Source organism: Tetrao urogallus (genome assembly GCF_951394365.1).
Source record: "Tetrao urogallus genome assembly, chromosome: 7".
Classification (NCBI taxonomy): Eukaryota; Metazoa; Chordata; class Aves; order Galliformes; family Phasianidae; genus Tetrao; species Tetrao urogallus.
This window is the reverse complement of record NC_136820.1, coordinates 31,475,571-31,502,809: the sequence shown is the minus strand read 5'-3', so window position 1 is coordinate 31,502,809 and position 27,239 is coordinate 31,475,571. Positions and strand designations below refer to the sequence as shown.

The following is a 27,239-nucleotide window of genomic DNA, read 5'->3' as shown; positions in this document are numbered from 1 at the left end:
AAAGTATTTTTCCACGTATTCATTAAGAAATCATCACCTCTGAGAAGTATGTGTTAACCTAGCACTACTATCCTCCCTTTCACCTGGGTCACATTTTCCTGCTCTCATGCTCCTTCCACCAAGAACATCTTTGTGCAGATATATATTAAACCACAACAGGGAACTGATTTTGATGAGAGCAGTCTTAGCAGTTTTGTGGGGGTTTGTTCAAATGCCAGTGTTGGCAGAAGATATTGGGTTTCCATAGGGACAGAAAGATAAGCTTTTGGAAGCAAGAGAAAGGCTGAGAGAAGTAATCCTTTGGAGCCTTTTGTGGCTTAGTGTATAATTGAAACTCTGTGGCTTAATTTTTATGGCCAAGAAGATGTGAAACTAGTATTTTTAAAGTAACTTCGGTAAGACCATAGAGTTATGTGGAGTACTACACCCAAACAGTACTGCACTATGAAACAATCCGGTCATTCAGAAGAATGCACTGCCAAAGATGGTAGTGAAAGAATACATCATTAAGAGACTACTCAGCATCTGGAGGAAGAAAAAATGAGTGTTCATTTGCTTGGGATCTACAGTATTAGGTCCACAATGTGTAATTGCCAGCTATTTCTTTTTCCTTTTATTTGTACATCAAAAGTAGAAATACCTTTACAATGAATATAACTTGATCTTATTTCTCACAATTATACCACACTTGTAAGTGTGGAAGACTCCGTATGTCTAGAGTGGAGTTTAGAAAGCCAAAGTGCACGTTGAATACTGCGTTCAAACCTGGAGCCCTCAGCCAGCACAAGAAAGATGCAGAGCTCTTGGAACGGGTCCAGGGCCACTAGGATAATCAAAGGGCTGGAGTACCTCTCCTGTGAGGAAAGGTTGAGGGAACTGGGCTTGTTTAGATTGGAGAAGGCTCCAGGGAGACCTCATTGTGGCCTTCCAGTACTTGAAGGGAGCATATAAACAGGAGGGGAACAACTCTTTACATGGGTTGATAGTGGTAGGACAAGGGGGAATGATTTTAAACTAAGGGAAGATTTAGGTTAGATATTCAGAGGAAGTTTTTCACTGAGAGGGTGGTGATGCACTGGGACAGGTTGCTCAGAGAGGTTGTGGATGCCCCATCCCTGGAGGCATTCAAGGCCAGGCTGGATGTGGTTCTGGGCAGCCTGGACTGGTGGTTGGCAACCCTGCTCGTGCAGGGGGTCTGAAACTAGATGACTTTTAGATCCTTTTCAACCCAGACTATTCTGTAATTCGATGATCTTCTGTAGCTGACTGTATCTAAACTGTCCAGTACTGTGGGCCATAGTTGGAGGAAAAAAAAATCCTTTGTTCGGAGCTGCTGTTCCTGTTGGCTGCTGCTGAATGGCATCACTGAGTGGCCAAGAGGAACTGGAGAAAGAAGCTTAGTGTAGTCTTGGACAGATCTTTCCTCAGTCACTTGAAGACTTGGTGGAGGAACTCTTCACCTGCTCTGAATTTGGAGGCCACAAGTCAGTGATTGTCCATCAAGGACTAATTCTCTGTTGCATATTATTCCCTACCACTCAGTTTCCCCTGAGCTGTTGCTACCTCTAGTGCAAAAGGTGAAAAGTATTACTGTTCAAAGAGTACAGTCTGAACAGTCGATATAATTTGGCTTGGGAACTGCCACTGTCTGTTATTATTAGGGCATGATGAGGGCATGGATGTGGCGTTAAACCTGCCTGGGGCTCTCTGGATCAGGTAGGAGGAACTCTTCCCCATACTGATACCTAGTTCAGAATTCTTTTCTGTCTTGTCTTAAAATATTGTGAGGAAATAGCAGATGCCAGTGATGGTTAGAATTGCCGATATTCACCCTTACACAGTATTTGAACAATTACCTAGTGGTCAGGGCGACCAGATTTAATTCCTTTTTGCTGAAAATGTTCAAATTCCCTCTTTTTCCTAGAAAGTACTTAAATCTGCCTTGAGCCAGAAGGGGTTTCAGCTTTCCTTTTCAAAGCTGTTGACTGAGATGAAAAATTTTCAAAGGTCATTTAGATTGAGAGAGCAAGCATGACTCCTTAGTGCTTAGGTAATGCTTGGAGAGGGGGGAATTCCTGAATTTCTCTGTATGTCATTTTTTGGGACATACACAAAATTCTTAACATCTGTGGGACAGGAACTGGAAACCAGCACTTCTGTTCCTTCAAGGTGAGCATATCCTCATGATGGAAAAGAATACATGCCCTCTTTCCTTCACTGCAAAGCCTAGTTTTATACGTGTCTGTGAAGCAACTTCTGTAAGAAGACTTACTGCTTAACTTTCTCTTCTCCACCTTCCCTCCAGCTAGATAAGGTTTTTGAGTCCCTCTAGAGGAGAAAAATGAATAGGGGTATTCTGTTAACTAATGAATGTGCTGTAACCAGAGCAGCTGTCTCCTCATTCCAGCATTTACTGCTGTGTACTTGAAAGAGGGATAAGCTTTTATTCAGAGCCTGAACCAGTAGGTATGAAAGAGATGATATTACACCTAATTTGTTTTTCTGAGTTCAGTTCATTGTGAGGCTTTTTAGTCCTTTTAAGACTGAAGCACGTATACACCTGGAGTGGCAAAGGTTGACAACTGCAGTACATCTACTGTTGGGCATCTTCTGAATAGGGTCCTCAGAATTAGTTTACAATTAGGCAGGCATGGGTGTAAATTACTCTTTGGCTTCAAATGGAGGGTTGGAGACTGGATTTAATCTTCAGTAAATATTTAAGTTAGCAGCATCCAAACAGCCGTAAGTGCATACAACTGAGGATACTACTGAAGGTGTCTAGCTTGAAAAGATAAGACAGTAGTATAACTGAATGCTGAAATGATTTAAAGTATCCAGATGAACACAGAAAACCATTACTGGCTCTTGAAAATTGCGGGGGAGTTGTTATCTTTTAATTTACTGACATTTTTGAATTGTTTGTGATGGGAAAGACAAGATGAACAAAATCTTCCGAATGATACATCTAAAAGAAATACTATTACATATATATTACATGACATTAACAGTTTTCTTTCTGCTAGGACTCTAGGGTTTCGGAGTCATTTACTGTCTACCATTACAATGGACTGAAGCAATCTAACTATAATGAAAAGGTAAGATGTAAAAAATGTAAATCTGGCCTTAATAACAATCAGTCTACAAAACTCACTGTTTGGAATTATAAAACTGAGCATAGTTGCAAGTAAAATACTCTTCAGAGTATTTTGTTGCTTTTTTCTTTGCCTGTTTTTTTGTTTTTTTTCTCAAAAGTACTCTGGTTAATTTTATTGCAAAATGATGTATTTAAAATTGGAAACTGCTGTCTGCTTCTGGTAATATTTTAGATATTATACTGGATCACTTAGCTTAACAACACCTCTTCAGCTATGTTTTTTGAATAGACGAGCTTGCTCATCTTGACAAGTAGGATCTGAACTGTAAAGGACAGTGGAAGTAGAACTCAGACAAACTTCAATTTCATCCAGTCCAACTGTCCACTTGTCACCAATATTTCCCACTGAACCATGTCCCTCGATACAATATCTAAACATTTCTTGAATACTTCCAGGGATGGTGACACCACCTCCTCCTTGGGCAGCCCGTTCCAGTGACTCACCACTGTCTCTGAGTAAAAGTACTTCCTAACATCCAACCTGAATCTCCCCTGGCACGACTTGAGGCCATTCCCTCTAGTCCTATCACTAGTTACATGAGAGAAGAGGCCAACACTCACCTCACCACAACCTCTCTTCAGGTAGTTTAGAGAGTGATAAGGCACCACTGACCCTCCTCTTCTCCAGCTTGAACAACCCCCAGCTCCCTCAGCTGCTCCTCATGAGACTTGTGCTCCATATATGTCACTAGCTGTGTTGCCCTTCTCTGAATACACTGGAGGGTGTCAATATATTTCTTGTAGTGAGGTGCCCGAAACTGCGCACAGTACATCAGTGTGTACTACACCAGTACACACTGGTACAACCTCACCAGTGCTGAGTACAGAGGAACAAACACTTCCCTGCTTCTTCTGGCAACACAATTTCTGATAAAAGCCAGGATGCCATTGGCCTTCTTGGCCACCTGGACACACTACTGGCTCATATTCAGCTGAGCATGAACCAGTATTTCCAGGTCTGTTTCAGTACTCCACACACTTCCAACAGAAGTTAGATTATTTTTTTTTTTAGCTTCTTATTTGGGTACAGCAATAACCTGTTTCATTTTCAGCTCTCTCATAAGGAGAGGGCTGTACATAGCATGTTATGCCTGCTTCCAAGTTTGTTCCTGAATGAGTATTTAGGTGAGAAGAGTATAATAGATATAAGTAACAAAAGGCATTATAGACACAAGTAACAAAGATGACCTCAAGTGAAAAGGCTCTGCCTGAAAATAGATTCACTCAGTCTTCACATTAACTTGGAATTAAGTCATTATAACATACTACTGTGAAATCTTCATCAGTTTCATAATCCAAGTGTCAGTGAAAGCATTAAAAGCATTTATCTTTGCTATTGAACACATCTATATATATAATAGAGAAAATTTACACTAAGTTTTGATTTCTGAAAATTCTGCCTGTACCATTTTAAATATTGTGTGAATGGAATTGTTCAACAGAAATTTCACCTTAAGGAAAAAGTAATTCTGCAAAGCTAAGTCTAAGGAACACTGTCTCTTATTAAGATAACAGTATCAAATATTGCAACTGTACCAATAGTAGTCCTTTGTCACTGAATTTTTACATGGCATTTCCTGGATATTTATTTTACCCCTTTCTTAGCCTTCACTGTTTCTTCGGATAAACCATCAAATAGATACGGCCTTATGTTATAAAGAAACCTCAGCTGACATGTTTGGATTATTTTGGCAGGTCATGTATGTAGAAGGCACAGCAGTTGTTATGGGCTTTGAAGAGCCAATGCTGCAGACCGATGACACTCCTGTAAAACGCTGCTTGCAAACCAAATGGCCATATATAGAATTACTGTGGACCACAGATCGATCTCCTTCTTTAAACTGATGGATTTCACGTGCGTGACATGCTACTGTTGAATGCTTGGAAGGGGATACAGGGATTGGTGTTTGCTTGGAAAGTGGTATACTTTGACTGTGTGAAGTTGTACACTGGTATCATTGAATTGTAAATAATGATTACAAACACTTTTTCAGTGTTAATTGGAATATTTAATTTTTTAATCAGATTGATTTCTATTATAATAGTTTGTCTTTTTTTGGCCACCGTAGTACTGTTAATGTGAGTTATCCTTAAAAAAAAAAAAAAAGACTACTTATAAAGTCTTAACATTATTTTGCCATCTCATGAAGACTTGAAAAATGTCTGATATTGCAAAATCTGAATATTAGATGTCAGATCTTTAAAACATATTCAGCTGCTTCTGAATCCATATAGGCATGTTTTATTATTTAAATTGGCTGACATTACAGTACCATGATGTGTGGACTAGACTGGCCTTTGCACTCGTTATGTTTAAATTACTTTAAACTTTCTGCAATATTTCCTAAAATCCAGTTTTAACTAAAGAGCTTGCACAGCGTGACAGGAATATGATACATTTCTAGGACTATTAATAAGTATAATTCATAAATACTCTTTCTTGGCAGTTGTATATTACTGTGGTTTAGTTATCGGGCATGTTAAAACAGAACAAAAAATCTGAGGAAAAATAGATGTATTAATATTTATTTGAATTTGTATAAAAATGTAAAAAAAATAAAAAATAAAAAATGAAACAGCGGAATTTCTTGTTCTATAATCTCTAAACTATTCAAGCTCATAATATTGCCAAATACCTCTTCTCAATTTGTCCAAACAGCAGTGTAAGCCAGCGTTATTGTATGTGTTAAGTGCATGAGAACATCTGTTACTGCATTATTATATTCCTTTATTTATTATCAACTTGTTAGCCCTGAAATAAATTTTTTTCTTGAATCTTAATGTTCTTATGTTTAAAATTTTACTGCACCACCTCTCTAAGATGATGAAAAGAGACCTTGGGTTTAGAAATGTCAGATTTTGAGATAACTTTGGTGGGAAGAGGGTGGGGATAATTGATTGCATCTTAACTGCAACTTATGAGCCTCCGTTATCGCCACTAGGGCTGAAATTCACATTCAGAATTGTTTCTTCCTGTTTAAAATTTGTCATGTGAATCCAGAATGATCATCATACAGAAGAACAAGCTGACATGATCAAAAAGAGCATGTGTAGTTTCAGGAAGAAACCTTTGTTTCTTACAGTTTGCACTGTAAAGTAAATGGTAATGCCAAAAAGAGAATATTTCTTGCATGACATTTGCAGATATGTTCTTTGGAAGACTGTAAAATGTGTCTATCGGTTGTACATCTAGAAATAGTTCAAGTAGGACTTACTTAAAAACACAACTCCTGAAATGAACATGACCATTACTGGATGCAGAACTGACAGCAGTGTATTTCACCTCTGAGATTTATTTCTCTGAAAAGGAGGACTTCTTATCAAGTTGACTTAATGAGTCTAGTCTTGCTTACTCAACTCACTGTGTGTGGACTGGATGCTATGAGACTTGTGCAACAGTAGGATTTCCACTCAAACATATGGAGACTAGAGAAATCTGTTCCTAATGTTTAGCTAGACTGCCTGACAAGTCTGAAGTTTTAGTTTTCCTAGAAGGCTCATGCTTGATGGGTACTTGCTTCAGCTGATTTTGCTACTTTATGATAAATATCTTCAGACTTTGATTGTGACAGTTCACTTCTCTTGTTCTTTTTCTTAGATTCTGGCATTGTCTTGCCTTCTGATAGAGTGTTTCCCAACACAGCTTACACTGAGTCTATTAGAATGATGAGCAGCCTTTTTCTAGTCCACTGTCAGACACTATGTGTGTTCCATATCAAAGAAAAAAAAAAATTAGAAGCCCTGCTGATGTGAGATACAAGCATTTAAAACTTAGTACTCTGGAAGAAACTAGCTGATGCATTGTGTATTAAAGGAACACTTACTCCTTTCTTTTTCCTTCAGACTTCTTAATTTGAGGCTCGCTAGACTTCAGGTTACACTGTCAACTAGGTTAATCACGTGAAATCATTTGTAAATCAAGATAAAATTTATTTCCATGAGACCTCTAGAGAAGAAATCTCCTGCTTAGATTGCTAGAAGGCTTTGTCTGCTCATACTCAAAATAGCCTTCATGCTTTTCATATATGAATCACTTTTGCTGAGATTTCTAACTTGGACAGTGTTTGCAGGGCTGAAGTTCAAAACCTAATGCAATGTTGGCATATTGTCCTGAACTCACGTCCCAGCAACTAGCACACAGGGGGAAGAGAAAGAGTCTTGTATTAATAAAATTATTAATCTAAGGGAATCTAGCAAACCCTAAAGTAAAGCTTAATGAGTTTGCTGTTTATTAATTTAATTGGCTACAAGCAGTTGTGTGTTGAGCTTTTTCTCACAAATGTGTTTCTTCACTTAATTGTTCTCACACTCACGTACTGGCTAAAATTCATCCTTTTTGGTTTGGAGAGACAAGCAGGTGTTCCGATTCAGCAGCTGATAAGAACATGGCTGTTAAGTCATGTGTTTTGTAGGACATGGTTGTTTTCTCATTTTATCCTCTTGCTTTGTGACACCATAATCAGTACTCTCTGGGTAACGGCTTTAATTGTAGTTTAGTAGGTTTCCTGCCTACAGAAAGAGTTACTAGGAAATATCTCAGAGGATAGATAAGCTTTTCTGTGGGAACTAGACGCTGAGGATTCTGTCATGGCATGTTTTAGGAAAATCTAGCAGCAAAATTGGCATCAGTTTTGACAGTATTTACGTTAAAATCCCATACAATTCTTTGAAACGCTTCTGCTAGCAGATAGATTACTAAGTAGTAGCATAACATAGGATTAAAGCTTTCATAATATAGGCTCGTATGAAATGTTAAGAGGTTTACTAAGGCAAAACTTTCTGTAGAAGCTTTCACTGACTTATTTTTAAGACCATAATGATATGTTAACTTCACCAACTGCATATAATGCAAGCTGTAGAAATTCACACCAGGAAACTCATATAGTCTGTGCAAATCATTTGTTTCTATGTCTGACCTTCCTATATAGTAAATAGGTTTATAATGACCCTAAGAGCATTTAGCCAAAGAGGCCAATAAAGGCTTGCTCTCTTGGCTCCTGATCAGAGCCCATTAAGACTTTTTAGTGCAGTAGGCAAAGCAGTCAGTGTATCGAGCAACCAAACTTCAGTCCAGCGACATCTGAGGCAGCTGCCTGAACTACGCAGATCACAAATTCCAGTGCAGGCAGTTTTAAAATCTGAGGAACCCAAATCTGGAATAAGTTTCCAATGGTTGGAACAAATCTAGGTTATTAAGGGTAATGTGCCAGTTATCCAAATGTAAAGATCTAAAGGCTGATGTCACTGGAGAAATGACTCCTTTCTGGCAACAGTTAAGAATATGTGCATTTGGTGGTTTGTCTGCTTTAGAGATGCAATGAGTAGATCTGTCATTCATCTGTTTGAATCGAGTTGGCTTGTTCTACACTCACATCTATGTTTGAGATTAAAAAAGAAAAAAAGAGAGCAATGTTTGCACTAACTAGCTCCAGTGGTATGTACTTCGCAAGCAGGACAAGAGGAGCATGTGAGAACTGCAAGGCATTATTATGTAGTGAATGCAACATTTACAGTGGCTGAATTTCTCTTCACACAGATCATGATACACAACTTTCAGTTGCCTTCAGGTGCTTTGGAAATGTGTGACTTGTAAGGGCAGTGTTACCCCCACAAGTCATTGAGGTACTTCTGAGTTTATTGGTGGTACTTAGGTCTCTGAGTGACCCTTGTCCAATGTAAAATAGCCGAATAATGTCATCTTTTGCTCTAATAGGAGTAAAGTCAGTAAAAGAATGAAGGAGTTACAGGCATGTGGTCCAGCTGCGGGTCACATGGCTAATAATGGGAATAAACACTGCTCTGTTTTCGTGAGCAGGAATGTCCATCTTATCAGAATGATCTTGCCATAAAGCACTTAGAATAAAATAAACACAAAAGTAAAGAAACCAGAGCCTCAGAACAAAACAAACAACTCTGCTTTCATAGGTATGCTCTGCTGGTATATGTTTATAAATGGGTTTCACTCAGAATGTTCTCAATTTTTCTGAACTTTCTCTGATATTTTTGGACACATCTGTATTATAAATGCTGCAAAACAAACCTTTTAGTTCAAATAGAGTGGATTAAGCAGAAATTACAATGTTGGCTTTTTTTTTTTTTTCTTCATTTTCTTCCTATCTTTGAATAGATCAGAAGAAAAGAAAAAAAAAAAAGAATTGCATCCCTTCAAGATGCAGTGCCTTGTCTCATTTAGTCTTGCTGGGAAAGGGAGTGTTATCAGGCAGACGTGCTTTTACACAGAGTCAAAGCATATCCTGTATTGGAAGGGACCCATAAGGATCATCATCTCCAACTCCTGGCTCCACACAGAAGCACCCAAAAATCAGATCAGATGTCCTTAAAAAAACAGCTACAACACTGCTGTGAGGCTCGCTGGGGCAAAACGATTCAAAATGGGCACTACAGCCTCATTGTTTTTAGTTACTTTTATGAATAAATTGCTAAAGAAGCTTTCTAAAAGCTCTATTTAGTGCAACTTTCAGCAATGTAGCGTTGACTGTTTCTATGAGAATAGAGGCATGATGCCTGCTCTTGCACAGAGCTTTGGTGTGGGCCCCCAGCAGCACAGCCCTCTGTGCCAGTACAAGGTCCTCCCTTCAGCTGAGCAAGGTCTTTATGGCAAAACCAGGCAAGCACCAACAGAGACACTTAGAGAGAAAATTCCTAGCGGCTAGTGATGACCACATCCAGAAAGATGAGCTGAACAGCTCAGAGTCAGCTGACCAGTGGTATGCCTCAGGGGTCTGGGTTGGGACCGATGCAGTTTGACATCTTTTTTAATGACGTAGACAGTGGGATCAAAGGCACCATCAGGAATTTTGCGGATGCCACCACACTGCAGCGCGGTCATGAGAGAAGAAAGGAACACCATCCAGAGGAACCTGAACAGACGAGAGGTAGGCCCCTCCAGCCCCATGAAGCTCAACAAGTCCACCCACAGGTTGCTGCATCTGAGTTGGGGTAATCCCAGGGATTTGGGATTTCTGGTGGATGAGAAATTGGACATGAGTCAGCAGTACACACTTGCATCCCAGAAAGTCAACTATGTCCTGGGTTTCTTCAAAAGAAGTGTGGCCAGTCATGAGAGGGAGGTGCTTCTCACTGTCCTGCTCCACCTCTGCATACACCATCTGGAGCACTGCAGGCAGCTCTGGGACCCCCAGAACAAGAAAGATGTGGAAATGTTGGAGTGAGTCCAGAGGAAGCCATGAGGATGCTCAGAGGACTGGATCACTCTCCTATTAAGAAAGGCTAATGGAACTGGAGTATTCAGCCTCTAGAAGAGAAGGCTCTGGGGAGATCCCTCTGCAGCCTTTCAATATTTAAAAGGAGCCTATAAGAAAGATGGACTTTCAACTATTGATGGCGGAAGGGATAATGGTTTAAAAGAGGGAAGATTTAGGTTAGATGTTAGGTGAAAATTCTTTACTCAGGGTGGTGAGGCACTGGCACTGCTGTCCCAAGAATTTCTGGGTGCCCCATCCCTGGAGGTGCTCAACGATGTGGCCCTGGGCAGCCTGATCTAGTGGGGAGAAGGCCTGCCCATGGCACAGGGGTGGGACTGATGATGTTTCACACCCCTTCCAAACCAAATTGTTCTATGATTCTATTATTCTATGGTAAGATGAGCCATTCGGGTATACTGATGTGTTCTGAAGGGTGGGATTGTGTTTACATCTGCCATGTGGTAAGAGATCTGGGTTTCTTGCACATTTTTTTTTATTTTTATTTTTTAAATATGAATGCCCACATTGGCAGTTGCGTAATAGTCTGATGAAGGTCTATTTTTTTTTTTCTCATGTATTCCAGCTGCCTAAAGGGCACCGTTCAATTATCGGACCCTTCAGTTCAAACTCCTGACCATACTGGAAGAGGAGGGACGTTCATGTGGAAACCATCAGCCTTAGCTCCGCCACGGAGTGGCTGCGCACGCAGGGTGACGGCTGGGCAGAGCTAAGGGGGAAAGTTACGAGAGCACCGCGGGCAGCAACGTAGCCGTGCAGACGCCGGACTGCTCCGACGAGGCACCGAGGCGCGGCCTCACCTCCAGCTCTCCCTCCCTTGCTTTCTGAGGGCCGCCAGGGGGCGCCGGAGCGCGGCTCTCCGCGGGGTGAGCGGGGCCGAACCGCCCTCCAGCCGCCCGCCCCGCCGCAGGCAGCTCAGCGCTGCACCGCTCCGCTCCGGCGTTGCTCCCGGCCGAGGCGAGCCGCACAGGGGATGAGGATGCCGCGCCGGCAGCCGCCGCGCCCGCTGCTCCTCCTGTCAGCCCTGCTCTGCGCGCCGGCGTCGGCCTTCAACCTGGACGAGGAGAAGCTGACGGTGTACAGCGGGCCGCCCGGCAGCTACTTCGGGTACTCGGTGGACTTCTACATCCCCGACCCCAGCACGTGAGTGCCGGTGCTGGCGGCGGGCGGGCTGCGGGGGCGAATCACGGGGCGGGGGCGGCGGGGTGACAGCCCCCGGCCCCGCGTCGGCGCCGAGCCCCCCGCTCCGCCGGTGATTCGCGAGCGTGCTCCGCAGGGTCAGCGTCCTGGTGGGAGCTCCGCGAGCCAACACCACGCAGCCGGACATCGTGGAAGGAGGAGCGGTGTACCACTGCGGCTGGCCGGCCGCGCGCTGCAGGCAGATCCCCTTCGATAACACCAGTAAGTGCTCTGCGGGGCTGGGGGCGGGCATCGCGCGGCCGCTCGGACCGCTGCTCGCGTAGGCAGCGCGTGGCTGGGACGGATGGAGCGAGCCGGGAGCCGCTGCTTGCTCAGCTCCTCGCGGACAGCGAGGGTTCTCCTCTAGAGCAGCTCGGGCTGGATGCAGGCTCGGTGTGGGTAGATCGTAGCCACTTCTAGAATCCCAAGACAGATGTTTCCTATTTAATTAGGGAGAACACACGTTTTAAGCAAGTCAGGCTGTTTATGTTTTCTGTTGTCTCTTTATAGGTCTTGAAAGTAATTTAAGCTGAGCGTTCCCAGGGACGTAAAAATGGATTGGTTTCATTTAGGCAAAGTTTATTATTTATTATTTATTATTAGGCAAAGTTCATTTAGACAGTTCAGCTGTTAAACAAAAGTTATGATTCTTTAGGTTATATTTAATCTTAGCGTTTATGGTGCACTTAAATGCAAACACAATACACTTCAGCCTTTTTCTAAGAGCACAAATTAAATTAGAAGAGCTTAAGTGCAGCAAGTAAATACTGTCCTTCACCCATTCCACCCCCAGCCAGCCACACGTCCCAGGGCTGTGTTGGTCACTACAACCCCCACTTAGGACTCCCCTCACGTCTGGACATTCTTCCAAACACACCCCGGGCTCCTGCTCTGGATGCGGTATTAGATGTGCATGTGGCTACTTGGGTGTGTAATATGATGTAGGTCATAACTCATGAGTAAATGGGAATGTATGGACATAGAATGCCTTCCATATCTTTATTGTAATATTAATAAAATTAGTAGAGCAAATATTCCTTTCTTTCCATCTAATGGGTAGATAGTTCATGTACCAGAAGATGAATATGTTATCTACACAAATTACTCATAGATTTGAATAGGAAACTGTCAGGACAAGTGAAAATCCCATTGCTTTTTAAAGGGGAGTTTTGAAAAATGAATGAAAATCTGGTGATGAAAAGCAGAATGACGTCTGGCTTTCCAGTGGGAAACTCCAGAAAAGTTCACCAAAGAGGCTTCGGGCAACTCCGTACTCTTATTTGCAGATGTTGTGTTTGAATAGAGACACTAGCAGTTTGAGTTAGCATCTCAGAATCATAGAATGGTTAGAGTAAAGGACCCTTAAAGGTCATCTAGTCCAGCTCCCCAAGAAGAGCCACATGGCTTTGTGCTGTACCACATGATTGTCCAAAGAGGGCAGAGAGCTCAGCATCTCCCAAGCATTGTTTCCTCAGGCTACCTGAGGCATTTTGTATCTCTGGATGGGCACCTGACTTTTTCATCTTCCCCAGTGCCTTAACCAGAAGACAATCCTTTCTGCCAAAGCGACAACTCCAACTAATTGTTAAAAGACTGAGCATTCAGCTCTAGGTCTTTAACTTCACAGATGAGTGCTTCAAGCCTCATAGTCTTGGAAGGGTGTGGTGAAGGTTTCCTGAAACAGGAAATGTACATAGGATGCTTCAAGGCTGGAAAGTCTCATTCTGATATATTTTTTTACAAAGTTTCCTTGTTTAAGTACTGTTTTCTTGAATCTAACCAAACAGTGTCAGCTCTTTCAGTTAGATTCACCAGGCATAGCAAAAGAAATAAAACTTCTGAATCACTGACAGCATTTTTAATTAACATCAGAAGTAAAACTTGAGGGGAGTTGGAAAGAAAGGGCAAGTGTAATGTAACACTTAAAAAGCAGCACAAGCTATTAAAAAAAAAAAACTATTAAATCAGTATTGTTCACCACAAGAGTTCAATAGAGGACTTCTAACGAATTTGTTAAAGAAAAGTAGGTTTGTGCAATCTATAGCCCGATGTAGATACATGACATTTCTGCAGTCACAGAAACTGTGAAATTTCTACTATAACCAAAAAATTCAAGAGATCAACAAATGTAGATGGTTGAAAACCAGTAACTTAATATCACAACTCAAGTATGAGCATGAAGGTTTTTGTTGTCTTCTATTTCTGAGGGCTGGACACACAAATGTAGGAGAGCTCTGCAAAGTTATGCTCACCCAGTGAGGGAGCATACAATGCGCTTGGGTGTTATTTGGACTTTTTCCTGCCAACAGCAACCATCAGACTTCAGAAACAGGAATGTTCATTGGATGAATGAGGACACTTCTACCAAAAACGTAATAGTCTTTTTGATTGCTTCAGGGCTGGAAATCACAAGCAGAGCATCTCTGCTGCCAACTGCAGGTGCTGGAGTGTGCAGTCATTGCAAGTCATCCTGTGATGTCATAGGGCCAATGTCTGGCTGATGGAAACAGGTCTGTAAGTGGGCACCTAACTAATGAATCTCTTATGTAACTGTACAGATTATTTCACAGTTTCCAGAAGGAAAATGGACCTAGTTTAAAGGTTTCCATCATTTGCAAATGTGCTTATATTGTTTGTCCTAGAGCTATTAATATCCTGTTCCTCCTAAATTTAAGAAGTGATGGCAGTGACTAATTTTCTGCAGTGACTTCAGTTGAGTTTCCAGCCACTTCCTAATATCAAGGCAATACAGGTGTGGGGTTGCTTTGTACTAATTTATATTTTCCCCCTTTTTTTACTGATACCAAGATGTTTATTGAATGAATGTATGTATCACTTTAGACAGAGGAAAGATTTTTTCTTTCAGAGAGTGATTTGAAGGAACTGAGTGCTTAATAGACACCTTTGTGGAAAACTGAGGCTACCTATGTTAATACTAGGATGGTAAGCACTGAGACAAGATGGGTTCTGTAGTCTGTAATGTTTCAACTTTACTTTCTTCTGAATAATATCTTCCTCTTTTGAAGATAATTACAAGTTTTATTGTAAAGAAAGCTATTTTTTATCTTCTGTACCATGGAGCCCTGAAGGGAGAATAGAGGTGTGAAGCACCACTGGACCTGCCATCCCAACACTGGTGTAAGACAACTTCAGGTTTTCCCCGTGGAGCAGAGATCTGACACTGCAGGAGCTGCACTCAGTCACTGGCAAGGTGCCTCCAGCCTCACTGTCACCACTCTGGAGACTAAACTTTATGTTCTGTCTCCTGTAGACCTTAAACAAGAAGAGACAAATCTCTGTGGCTTGTGAAGTTCTCTCACTCTTTTTATCTCAGAAACTAAGACTGCATGAGGAATTAGGCATTGTGTTGGATGCTAATGTATACCTAACAGGAACACACAATATTTAGTCAATTACCCATGAAGGGTATGCAAACACTTTTAACACTTTGTCATTACTTCATAGTGCTGTGTTCTAGCAGTCAAACACAAACAAGGTTCCCTACTGCTAGCACTGATACTCAAGACTATTCCTGAAATCATCTCTGTGGCACCATTGGTATGGTAGGATGCATGAGCTGGTCTGAGTGCTAGGAGCAGCTGCTTGTGCTAATGTGGATGTGTTTGTGGACTAAACTACTCTGATGAGAAGATGGCAGACTTAACAGAGGTTCAGAACCATCTGCAGCTCGTGCCTGAACTGATATTGTTCTACTGGGAATTCTCCCAGAATGTCACTAATCTTCTTAGGTCACTGTATTTGTTCTTCAGAGTATTCAGTCCAGACATTTCCAAAGCACTGAGGGTACCTACTTGCAAACTTACGTCAGTAGTTAGTCCTCTTGATGTAATAGATTGTTTCTGCCATGGAGCAGAGGAAGAAGATGAAATTTTGACATGCATTGGGAATTGAGTCCGTCCATCCATATGCAAGTCATGTAGCAGGGCATTGCCTATGAGTGGACCAGTGATGTGGCCTGCAGCCAAGAAGGGGCTTTAACAGAAACTGTGTTTCTTCTGCTGATGCAGCACTGACTCTGCAGTCCCTCAAAGCTCCCAAAACCTCGGTGCTGGAGCCAAAGCTGGGAGGAAGCTGAAAGCACTGCCCCTTACAACACAGCTGGTACTTTAACCAATTTCTTTGCAGCAAGGGACTGACGTAAAGTATAATGGAATAGCTTTTAATATTCCCTTACTCCAGGAAATATGGACTGAAGGGCAGGGACTCTTCCTTGTTTCTCTGCTCCATAAAACTGTCCTACTACACTGCAGTGGAAGGCAGAGATACTCTTTGAAACTTGATGAGAAGACAGGGCAACAAGCATCGGGATTATAATGAGGAGATATGATCTGGACTTCCTCTCTTATCTACATGGAACTAACTTCTGCTTTTCAGTTTCACCGTTATGCAAAGAGTTTTACCATGACCATTTCTGCTTAGCGCTGAGGTACAACTCCAAAGTCCTCGTGTTTAATGTGGATGTTTTTCCTTAAGGCTGCCAGAAGAGGTAGCAGGAGAGCAATACGAAAAAAGCTCTCCTTGTTTGATTAACTGGGGAACTTCTAAAGTACTCAAAGCATCTTGCAGCCAGGAGCAAACTTTAATGCCTCCTGAAGTACACTGTTGCATTTGAGAGCTGTTAAAAAATTCATACTTCATATTTCAGGAACTCATTTTAAGGGTTGTTTTTAATGGTAGTACTAAACAAACTGGAACAAGTACTCATGTTTTAAATTAGCTCCAAGGGCAGAATTTTAAACACTTGCCATAAGTCTCCAGGGCTCACTATAGTGCTGCCTTCGCTGTCAGTCATCTTCACCAGTTTTAGAAAAATAAGTTATATTTTCTAAACTAACAGGAGAGAATTTGGACAGACTCTGAAGAAGAACAAGTAAGGGGAATGTAGGTCAGTCACAGCCAAATGTGCAGTTGATTAAAATCATGAGCTAATTTGGCCAGCAGTTGAGCTGATGGTAACAGAACCCAGGTACTTTGTAAGGAAAGGATGTATTGTGGGACTCAAGAGATTCAGTTACATGAGGAAATCATTGGCTGTAAAGTTGGTAAGATTCTGAGGAGAAGTTAGAATCCTGTTGTAAAAGAAACTTTACATCTCAAGAGAAAATGCTGAGGGAGAATTTTGTTGCACTTCTAAATGCTGACACATTTCAATGGATATGCCAGAAAGACCTTATCTGGAGCCTCATGGTTGACTTGTAGCACTCTGATTTATAATGGACCCTTGTCAGTTTATTTTATAAATCTCAGCATTATCTAAAGAAGGGAAAAAATACCCTTAACTGTGTTAGTTCATGCCCTGAGGTCTTGATTTGTTTTTGATCAGATTGTACTCAGGCAAAAAATCCTGTTGGTTTTGATGATTTTTATTTTTTTTTCTTGATTCATGGAATGAAAGTCCAAATAAAGCTCTTTAGATATGATCTATCAAATTAAAGTAACTCATATGAGCAGAATCTAAGGCATGATACATAACCAGAAATAAAATAGATGTTTGCGGAATCAGATAAATACAATAACAGAGACAGCTCTCCTCATCGTGTAGGGATTTTTCATGTCCTTACTGTGTCAAAGCACTGTGAAGTCTTTTTTCTATAGTGATAACAATAAAGGCAACTTGCTTGTCTTTAGTCTTGCTTTTGTATTCTGCTTCCCTGCTAAAGATGACATTTCAACAGCCCTGTGGATATTACTGTGGTTAGCAGTGGGTGCTATCATTTGAATTTTTAATGGTGATTGTATGGAAACTGCTGAGTGACGGCCTGAAACACTAATTGATCACCTGAGGCAAAGGCAGAGTCAGCCATGGGAGCACAGGTGAAGGCAATTCAGCTGAGTGACCAGAAGGGATGGAGCCTGGCTGCACCTCTCCTAGACCTCATTTAAGGGCTGACTGCCACTGGGGCAGGGTCTCTTTCTGGAGATTCTTCCTCTGTGAAGTCTTTCCTGTGAACTTAGATCTTTGGATATAGGTGGGCATTCCTTCCCTGTTTGTTTCTTTTCCCATTTTCACCACAATCATCTTTCTAGCTGTAACAACAACTGTAATGGTGATGATATCAAAAGGAATCACTGTCACGTCTTTTTCTGCCTCGATTCTAGAGTACAGGATCCTCTGTGCCTGTACAAACTCCTTTCTCTCTCTCCCTACCTACAAGACATGACCCCATCAGTGCAGCAGGGCTTTAGAGTTCAAAGATAAAATAGGTTGCTTGGAGCCTTGTGTAGCCATGTTCTGCCAAAGTATGGAGACATGACAGCCTCTCTGAGTAAACTGTTGTAGTGGCTCATGACTCTCGGATCCTCCTTTGCTTTCTCCTTCAGCTGTAAGTCTTGTACAGGTATCTCAAAGCTGTACATAGTATTCCAAGTGCTCCCCTCTTGTGAGGGAGTTATTTGATTTCCTTGACCTGTACATATTCATATAAATATTTGTTATGTTTATATACTTATATTGAAAAATTGCATAGATTGAGCTGACTTTTCAGCTTCGCTCTGCATGTATACATGAATATGTGTCATACATGTATATATTAGGTTTTATATTTCATATATTTATTTATGCATGTGGCTATGCTTACATACATTCATGTATCAAAACTGATATTGAAAAGCATCCTGGCTGCAGTTTGAGTAGGCACAGGTTAGTCAACAGAGACTTCAGCAGGTGCCTGTTGAGTATTTGTCTGTGTTTACCCATTCCAGTACATACATGCAAACTTGCACACAAGAGGTAGTGAAAATAATACTTTTCAAAGTTTCTCATGCGTGAGAACTGACCTGAGAGAGTTACATGTCTATTGTATACCTGGATTAGGTTCTGCTTTTGTTCGTTTGAGTATTTTCTAATTACAGAGGATGCTTTTTACTTTTAGTTTTCAATAACTGAGATGCAGTGAGCCACTATCAGTGTCTGCAAATAAGTATTTCTCCTTAATTTCTAATTATTTTCTAGTATCTGATTAATACAACAAAGAAATATTTACAAGAGCAGTGCGTGGGTGCCTGTTAGGAGAGCTTATAATGTGCTTACTTAGTGGCTGAGAGGAGACCAAGTCCCATAAAAAGTGCCAAATTTAGTCATGTGCAAATGACGGATAAGCATTTACGTTTATTCCGGGTTCAGGCTTCAGTTCCTGGAAATGAATCTCTGTACTGTTGTTCTTACATAGGTTTGCTTTTTTGCTGTCTGGATTCAATTTTTTCTACTTGCCCATATACTACAGGGGCCTCCTTCCCTTTGGTAGCTCCAGTAGCTCAAGTCCAAAACAGTAGAGAAATGAACACTGATTTTGAGAACCTTGTTTTATTGTCTGCAGTAGTGCTCCTTAAGCTGGACTTCAAGGTAACACCAGTGCAAGGGCATTTTGGCTCCTGCAGCAGAAAATGAGATTATTTAGGGTTGCTAAAATGTTTAATTTCGTCTTTGCACCTAAATCTAAATACAGACATTACTGCTCTTGCGTACTCTTGATTGTCTGGTCCTTACCCTGCAGTACTGTCTTAGCCAGTACAACGGGAGTGACTCCAGGGCTGTCTTTTAAGCCAAGTCTGCGAGTCATCCAGCTGCTGACCATCTGGAACAGCTCCTGGGTTGGCTCTGAGGTGATCCAGCTGGGGCTCAAGCACTGCTGGGCAGTGCTGCACACAGGTCTGAGCGCCGTGTGCCTGGCCCAGCTGCTGCCCTGTAGCCCAGCTCTCCTTGTGTTGGCATGGCGTATCAGGATACAAGATAGCCTGCTCTCAGTTCTTAAAGGGGCCAGACGTGATCCTCCAGAAGAGATGATGACATCCGTGTGCAACCAGACTGCAAGCCAAGCTTCCAAGCTTTTGTTGCTTGCAGAAGTATAGCTGTAGAGACAGCATGCAAGCCTCAGATCTTCATAAATAACACCAAGAGAAATTTTAATGTCTTATAATGGTATTGTTAGGATACAGACATTATTTTTTGAAGCTCTTAGATAGCACTATTCTGAGGGACGCCAAAGACAGAAATAACTTCCTTGTTTTCTGAAAATCGGAGTGTGATTTATCTGACAAACAAGTAATTTTTATGTGAGCCTAGCTGCTCCACGCCTGTCATCCCTGGTTCTCTGTAGTCAGATAAAAATGCAAGAAGGTTCTTTTTAGGCCATGGTTCATCTGGCCTTCCCAGGTGTGTGTTTTTGGATGAAAACTGTGCAGCAGATCATGCCATGAAGGTTTACATTGCGACTGGCTTAGGGCATTAATGAGTATCCTCACTCAGACCCTTGCTGTCTAATTCAGTGCAGGCAGTGCACAGTAATAGCAGTCCGTATGTAGTCACATAGGCTAGTTGTGCTTATAGCTTCATTTTGATAAAGACAGGGAAGCAATATTTGTTTTATAACAATCTGAGATACTGTTTGTTTCTTATATGTAGACTAAACTGTATTCTAAAGCGCAACCTTGGGAAGTGGGCAGATGATTTCATAGCTCCAGTGAGAGTCCTGAACAAATGTGATTAAAGAGTTTTTGTGAAAAGACATTTATCTGCGGGACGGGGGGACAAGATACCTATTTAGTAATTTGACTGTGTAATGTTTTGCTAATTATTTTATAATAAAAATCCCATACTACATGATGAGGGGCTCGTAGTGCATCTTATGCCCCTACGGGGGACTACAGTTCTCGCAGATTTACTGGTAAATTCTGTCATGATTTCTATAAATTCCACAAACAGTTGTCCAGTTTTAAAATGTAATCTTTTCTCAAATTTGAGTATATTTTGCCAGTAGGCAATCAAGATCTTTTTAAGATTGCAACTGGTGTTGAGGGTCCTCTCTGGGAAAAGTAATGAAAAGTGGTCTTGCCAAAAGTCAGGTGAAAGCAGGCAGCTCCCGCAACACGGTGTCAGAGTTGCTGAGTGCCACAGTCTTCAGTTTAGATCTAAAGTAAATGAAATGAAATTTAAAAGTCAGTAGTTCTGGGGTTATTGAAAGTTATTCTTTTTGAATTTTGAAGATCTAAATATTGCTGAAATTTGTCTATCTCCTGTGAGTGCTTTGAGCATGGATTTCCTTATTAGCTTCTGCAGTTTCATGGTACTGAAATGATTATTTCTATGAGGGGAGGCACTTTCTCAGACTTTTCAAACCTGTACAGATCCCTTCTCGTTTGGCTTTCTTGTCGCTATTAGAAAAATACAGTAGTGAGATCTCCTTTTTCACCAAAAAAGGGTTTTTCTTAATGTTTCTATCTGTAGCATTTGTGAGGTTATCGCAGGCTGAGGTAATCGGTGACCCAACATCCATGAAAAGGATTCAGATATCTCCTCTGTGCCGGCTGGCTGAATAGCAGGAAGCGTTGGCTTTTGAAAAGGGGCAGTTATATCAGCTGCATTTTCCCTCTGTAAAATATATATATAAATCTATACAATGTAATAACATTACTTTTTTTTCCCCTGTGTTCCAAGGTAGACAGTATACAATTTTATTTTCACTTAGAGAGAATAAAGAGAATTGATTCTTGTGCAATCCTTCTTGATAGGAACCAGAAACAAGCAGAAGGGAATGCAGGGGAAAGGAGTAATGTCCTGCTTATGTATAAATTGAGAAGTTCATTAGGAATGACTGGTAAGGGAAGAGAATAGCTCATGAACATATGGGAAATCAGTTCACTTTGGAGAACTAAGGGTGAAAGGAAGGGATGTCTGCTTTTTATTAAAACCTGAAACGCATTATAATTGGCTTGAGTCTACGCCCAGATGGCTTCTCTTATGCTGACATCTGCAAGAGTGTATATAAAGCAACATTAAGAAGCTGTCTCTTGTGACAGTATGTACACATGTAATTCTGTTAAGAACTAAGTCCTTTGCTGTCTGCCGTGTTGGGTCTTGAATATACATGCTGAGAAATTTCATTTGCTTGACAAAAACTAATTACAGAACATGGACTTTTTTTTTTTCTCCAGAATTTCTACCACCTATGAGAAGTTCTTAGGGACTTTTGTGTATTTCTGTTCATCAATCATAAATTCCGAGGCAGCTTTCCTTTCCGTCTCTGTCTTTCTCTCTTTCTTTTCCTTCCTTCTTTGAGACGAAGGAGGAGGGGAGGAGAGGATACAGAATATGAACTTTCATCTTATGTTGGTTTTCTGATCTTTAAGTGTAATTATTCCGAATTTTCACATGTGAATTTCACATATAAAAATGAGTCATTTTCCTTTGACCAATGAGAAGCTTAAATGTTAGTAGAACACTCCTATGTTAAACTGGTAGGATGATAACAGTAAATATGATGCAATTAATATATCTCTTGGTCTGTTCACTTGTATCTGTAATTCACAGGGTAATACTTCTTAAAATAAGCTGTCAACTTAATTCTCCTTTCTTTGTCAGACAACAGGAAAATTAAGGTCAATGGCACCAGGGAACCAATTGAGTTTAAGACAAATCAGTGGTTTGGGGCAACAGTCAAAGCTCATAAAGAAAAAGTCGTGGTAAGTCTTATGTATTTGGTATTAATTTGGAGATAATGTTTACCTTTTCTCAAACGTGTATCTTTAATAGATGGAAGAAGAAAGTCTATGATTATGCATAATTTATAAAGCAGATTATGTATATAACTTGAAAAAATCAGTCTGTAGAATCAGGTTGAACTGATAACTTGAGGATACTGCTGCCATGTCAAAACAGGAGAATGCTATATTAGCTATGGAACCAAATGATAATTTTTTTTAAAGCAAATAATGGACCTAATTTTGAGACACAGTAATTATATGAAAGCTATATGCTTAAAAATGTTTTAAATATGAAGCTTTATGAAGGATATTAAATGTAGAATGTAGAGAAATCCAGTAATCTTTTGAGATCAGTAAGTAAGAGAGCACTGACCTATTTTGTCATGTTTAAATTGTTTCAGACAGCTGTGGCATAGGGTAGAAAAGAGCAGCAAAAAAGTAAGGGTATAAAAGCTCCAAATCTGGTTGGGCTTTCCAAGTGCAGTGTCTGTATTCCAGTTTTGCTGAGCATTTTCTCTGCTGGTAGAGGAGCCTGGCATGGAGTGAGCAGTTTTATTGCTTAGTAAGGCAGTGGTGATTTTGCTTACACCCAGACTTTCTGTTTGCAATTTAGTTTACACTGGGAATACTGCTGAAATCATTTTGTTATGAAGAAATCGTTTGATAATGTTATAATTTTTACAACTGCAGAGCAGTAACTTGTGTGTTGAGATTTGCTTAGAACTTCTAATTCTTAGTTAAAAAGTATTTACAAGGGAAGAAATATCTAAAGGAAGTGCTTTCCCTGAAATAGTATGCCTTGGGGTTATTAATCTGGAGATGGATTTTGTCATAAAGCAGGTAATGAATAAAGCATCACTCTGTTCTGTTACAGAGCTAGCATGTACTGTTAACTCCGTCACTTGTGTCAGTGTTACCACAGCTCTCAAACTCTGTGTTCCTTGCCTTCATGTACCATTGTTTTATACGTGCACTTTCCATTTAAAAGCTAGTTACACAAAGAAAGTATTTGTAAGAATATCATCTTTCTAAATTGTCAGTGTGAAAGCCATAGAAGCAGCTGAAGATTTTTCCCTTTGTGTACTCTACTGAAAGTAGTTCACAAACCGAAACAGAGTACTACTTAGTTACCATTTGTTGAATCTTTATCACATGAGCAGAAGACCTCATCACTATATTGGTACTAACCTACCATAGTTTTGCTTCTCATAACTCTTCTCAGGATAAAGTTTGAAACAGAAAAGCTAAATATTTTTCTTTTTTGTCTACAGTGCTTAAAAGAGGGAGAAAAATAAATTGTTATCAAGGTGGCAGAAGCTTTTTTTTTTTTTTTTTTTTTTTTTAAGCTAAAAATCCAATCATAAATTGCCTTATGTCAACATTTATGTTTATATATGATTCTTCACTCCGTTTTGCTCAGTGCTACAAAACGTGCCTCTGCTTCATAGGATGCATAATTCCTCTTTGCTGCACTCTGGTTTTGCTCTCTGTTTTACTCTGTAAGCTGTCCTAGGCAGGGGCATGTCTTAGAGTCCCTGGCCTTAACCCAGTGTTCCAGAAGCTCAGACTGTTCCAGTAAGCTCTAAAGCATTGGTTCATCCAGCTGGAACTGATTGCAAAAGTAAGGCCAATACAGTAATGTAAATAAGAGTGCCTTGCCAGAGGGCTTCTCATTGCAAAAGAGGGACGAGAGGGTTTGGTTGTATCTTACAGAGGCAGGGCTGCAGGGAGAGGTAGTATCTCCACCCACCACCCCTGCCATTGAAAAACTTTAGGGCACAAGAACTCCTAAAGAGTTCCTTGCATACCTGACAGCTTTTGATTTTTGCTTTTACAAGTACGTGAGTTATTTTCAAAAGATTCTCTCTCTACACAGCTACTATATCTTTTATCCTTAGGCTGTCACATTTGTAACACCACCACTGGAACACGGAAGATGAAATACTAGTTTGCTAACCAAACTAAGTTAGCAAAAAAAGTTTTCACTGAAGGACTGTCAAATGCATTACATAGTGCCTCTGTAGAGGTGGCAATTGTTGTTTTGTTTTAATTAGGAAGCAGGAGTTCATAAGACAGCAGACAGCCTGATGGCTGAGACAGGCAATGTGACACAACACTCTGACAGATCTCCTTCTGTTCAGAAGAGGAAAATCAAATAAATTCTGCTGAAGCGACCATTACCTTAAGATGTATCAGGACAAAATAGGGATGTCTTCAGCCAAATATATGTAATGCATAGCTTAATCTAAGGGACTGATTCCTGTGGAGTGAGCAGTTATAGAGCAAGCATATTACTTGTGAAGCATGCTTAGGGGGTATTTGTAACATACACTTAAATATGAGTTGTAGTCAGATTTCATCTGCTAAGTGCTATAAGCAAAAGATCAGACTCTGTTTTTCAGGTTATAATGGTATTCTAAGAGCCAGAGGTCCTGCATTTTCTTTCATCAATATGTTATGACCATTCCTGCATGAATGATACAATACCAGAGGGAATCCTTGTAAGCTGCTTATTTAAAAAGTGCATTTGTCAAGTACGTTAGTTTAAGAAAGGTAATGCATGTGATGTGGTTTCTGTTTTGGTAGGCTTGTGCTCCCTTATATCATTGGAGGACTCTTAAAGACAGCCCAGAGAAGGACCCCGTTGGCACCTGCTATGTAGCAATTCAGAACTTCAGTGCCTATGCTGAATACTCACCTTGTCGCAACAGTAAGTATTAATAGAAATCAGCTTGTGCTGGAGGAATTGATGCTGAGCTCAGTGTTCTCTTGCTTTCAGTTTTGTTTGAATGGAAGTTACTGTATGTTATTATTGCATTGGATGAGCTTAAAAAGAAATCAGCGTTAAATTGTGTGATTGAAATTGGAAGCTTTATTGTATAATTGAAAGAGGAGAAATTAAGGAAATTAAGCTCATGCAGTTGTAGTGATGCAATGTAATTGGTTCAACTTAAATGGCTTTAAAATGTAGCAAACAGATCTAGATAAGAACCAGACAGCATTTTAAAACTATTACTCATGCTCATACTGAGTATAAATCTCTCATCACAGAATCACCATCAGAAGACCAGACCCCACACAGAAACACACAGGCCTCTATCACCATTCATACCAGTATCACCCGCAATAGTTCATTTATGAAGAACTTCCAGCATGGAAGAAATCTACACACATTATCACTGCTGTTCACTCCTTTCCCTGTGCTATTCTGAGTATGTCCCCCCCATTCCACTGTAGTAGTAATCTATGGGCCTTTCTTCTTGAGGAATAGGAAAAAATAATGCATGTATGTTTAGAATCAAGCTCTGTTACTTAGAAGTCTACAGTAAATTCCACACATCAGATTAAATCAGTTGTTCATCCTTTTTGGCATTCTCTGTCTAGACAAAATATACTGATATTTTTTTTTAATACTCTCACTACCTCAGTGCTCCAGATTATTAAAATCAATAAGAGGTATCTACAGACTTGTCTGGGCTAGGCATATGGCAGTTTCTGCACTCACAGATCAGAGAACTGTTTGTTCAGTAACATTTCCGAAGGTACTGTGTGCATGATATGATGGGCGTGCCTATCCCTTCCTTGGGAAACCCCCAAAGCAGAGCTACAGTGCTGCTCAAGTTAGCGAAGACAGGGTGCTCTTTCAAGTTGTGAGTGGTAGCCAATAGCAGAAGTCTGTACGTCATTTCTTGTCATGATACCCATTGAACAGAGAGCCTGCTATTGCCAGGTGCACATGAACTGATTTCAAAATACACCTTATGACTGTTCCTCTACCTGAAATTGTGCTCCTAGTATCAATTCTTTTGTGTATTATTTGCCAAGAAAGTGCTAGGCATGTTACAGGAAAAGTAGATAAGCAAGTTCACGTAATTAAAAGATCTCTTTCCTGTGAAGATCTACATTCAGCATTCATATAATGTAGCTGGATTTTCCTGACACCTGACAGATGCATGATAATGTAGCCCAATAATGTTTTTTGTGGTCTACCAGAAGGCCTGCACACATAAATGAACTGAAGTAAAGCTCTAAGCTGAACTGTGCTGCCAAGTGTTTCTTTCATCTGCTAATCCTTATCTCTGAATGGACAGATACAGAAAGCAGCTGAAGCTGTAAAAGAAATGCTGCCCACAAGATCTACTTCATGTATTTCTGATGTCTTGCTGGACCTGTGCCAGAAGCTGATGCCATTTGGAGAGGAATTTCAAGTGGTCATTGGCATCGGTTTCCCATCCTGCAGACTTCCAGCACTCCAGTGCTCGTACGGAAGCTCTAAAATGGGTGTTAACACACTTTGTGCAATTATGAAAGAATTTAGACACAAAAGAGGACAGAAACGGGAAAGATGTTCTTGTGTGAACAAACATACATCTGGAATAATATTATGCTTAGGTCACAGGAGCAAAATTGTATAAATTACAAGGGTGAGCCTTGTGAAGAACAGGTGTACCTTTCCTTTGGTGTGGTACTGGTAATCGGGATGTTATTTAAATGTTGACCCAGGCTGAGCCATCATCCACCGTGTCAACATTTCTTGAGTACGCCTTGAAAATTCTTATTTTTGTGTTTATGGAAGAGCAGGTACTGGTGACCATTTTCTGTCTCCAGGGGGAAAAAAACCTTAAATTGAGTCCTAGGTAGAAAAGACTCTGGACAGTGAGAGGTTGAAGTCCCTAGTAGGTCCAAGTTTTCAAAACCTTTGTGAAGGGACTACATGTTCAATGTCCTGCAGAAGACCTTGGTTTGCTTTGCTTCTTTAAAACAAACAAACCAAAAAAAAAACAACCTTCTTCTTTCTTTTCTCATATTTTATTAGTTTTGTTTTTGCAGCCGTACACTTCTAGGGGTGTGTATGCTGTCTTCTGCATGCAGTATGAAATCAGTAAAATGCTTCTACTTTCATAACTGCAGGCAATGCAGATCCTGAAGGACAAGGCTTTTGTCAAGCAGGTTTCAGCTTAGATTTTTACAAGGTAAGATTGTGACACTGAAATATCCTGACAAAATGTATTTCTAGTATATCGACACACTGTCCTAGTAATCAAGAGTTTATGTTCATGTTGTTGCATATGGAAGACTTTGCTGGAGGTTACTGCAAGTTTTACTGCTTCGTAAGATTCAAAGTTTCTGGTTTTAGAAAAGAGAAATAAAAGATGAAAAAA

At 40.5% G+C, this 27,239-nt stretch overlaps 2 protein-coding genes across 3 annotated transcripts in view; both read left to right on the top strand.

The window, feature by feature from the left end:
* The window catches only part of MINDY3 (MINDY lysine 48 deubiquitinase 3), a gene marked incomplete at both ends in the record, with an annotated part of 46,373 nt that extends 41,374 nt beyond the window's left edge, over positions 1-4,999 (top strand). For both annotated transcript variants that reach the window (XM_079538209.1, XM_079538208.1), the window contains 2 exons: positions 3,024-3,095; positions 4,850-4,999. In XM_079538209.1, the coding sequence (XP_079394335.1) occupies positions 3,024-3,095; positions 4,850-4,999 (222 nt within the window). The remainder of the gene's footprint in view (positions 1-3,023; positions 3,096-4,849) is intronic.
* A 6,378-nt stretch (positions 5,000-11,377) lies between these two features.
* ITGA8 (integrin subunit alpha 8) overlaps positions 11,378-27,239 on the top strand; it is a gene marked incomplete at both ends in the record, with an annotated part of 98,297 nt that continues 82,435 nt past the window's right edge. Inside the window, 5 exons of the mRNA XM_079538392.1 lie at positions 11,378-11,541; positions 11,675-11,799; positions 21,956-22,056; positions 24,664-24,787; positions 26,989-27,050. Of these exons, the coding sequence (XP_079394518.1) occupies positions 11,378-11,541; positions 11,675-11,799; positions 21,956-22,056; positions 24,664-24,787; positions 26,989-27,050 (576 nt within the window). The remainder of the gene's footprint in view (positions 11,542-11,674; positions 11,800-21,955; positions 22,057-24,663; positions 24,788-26,988; positions 27,051-27,239) is intronic.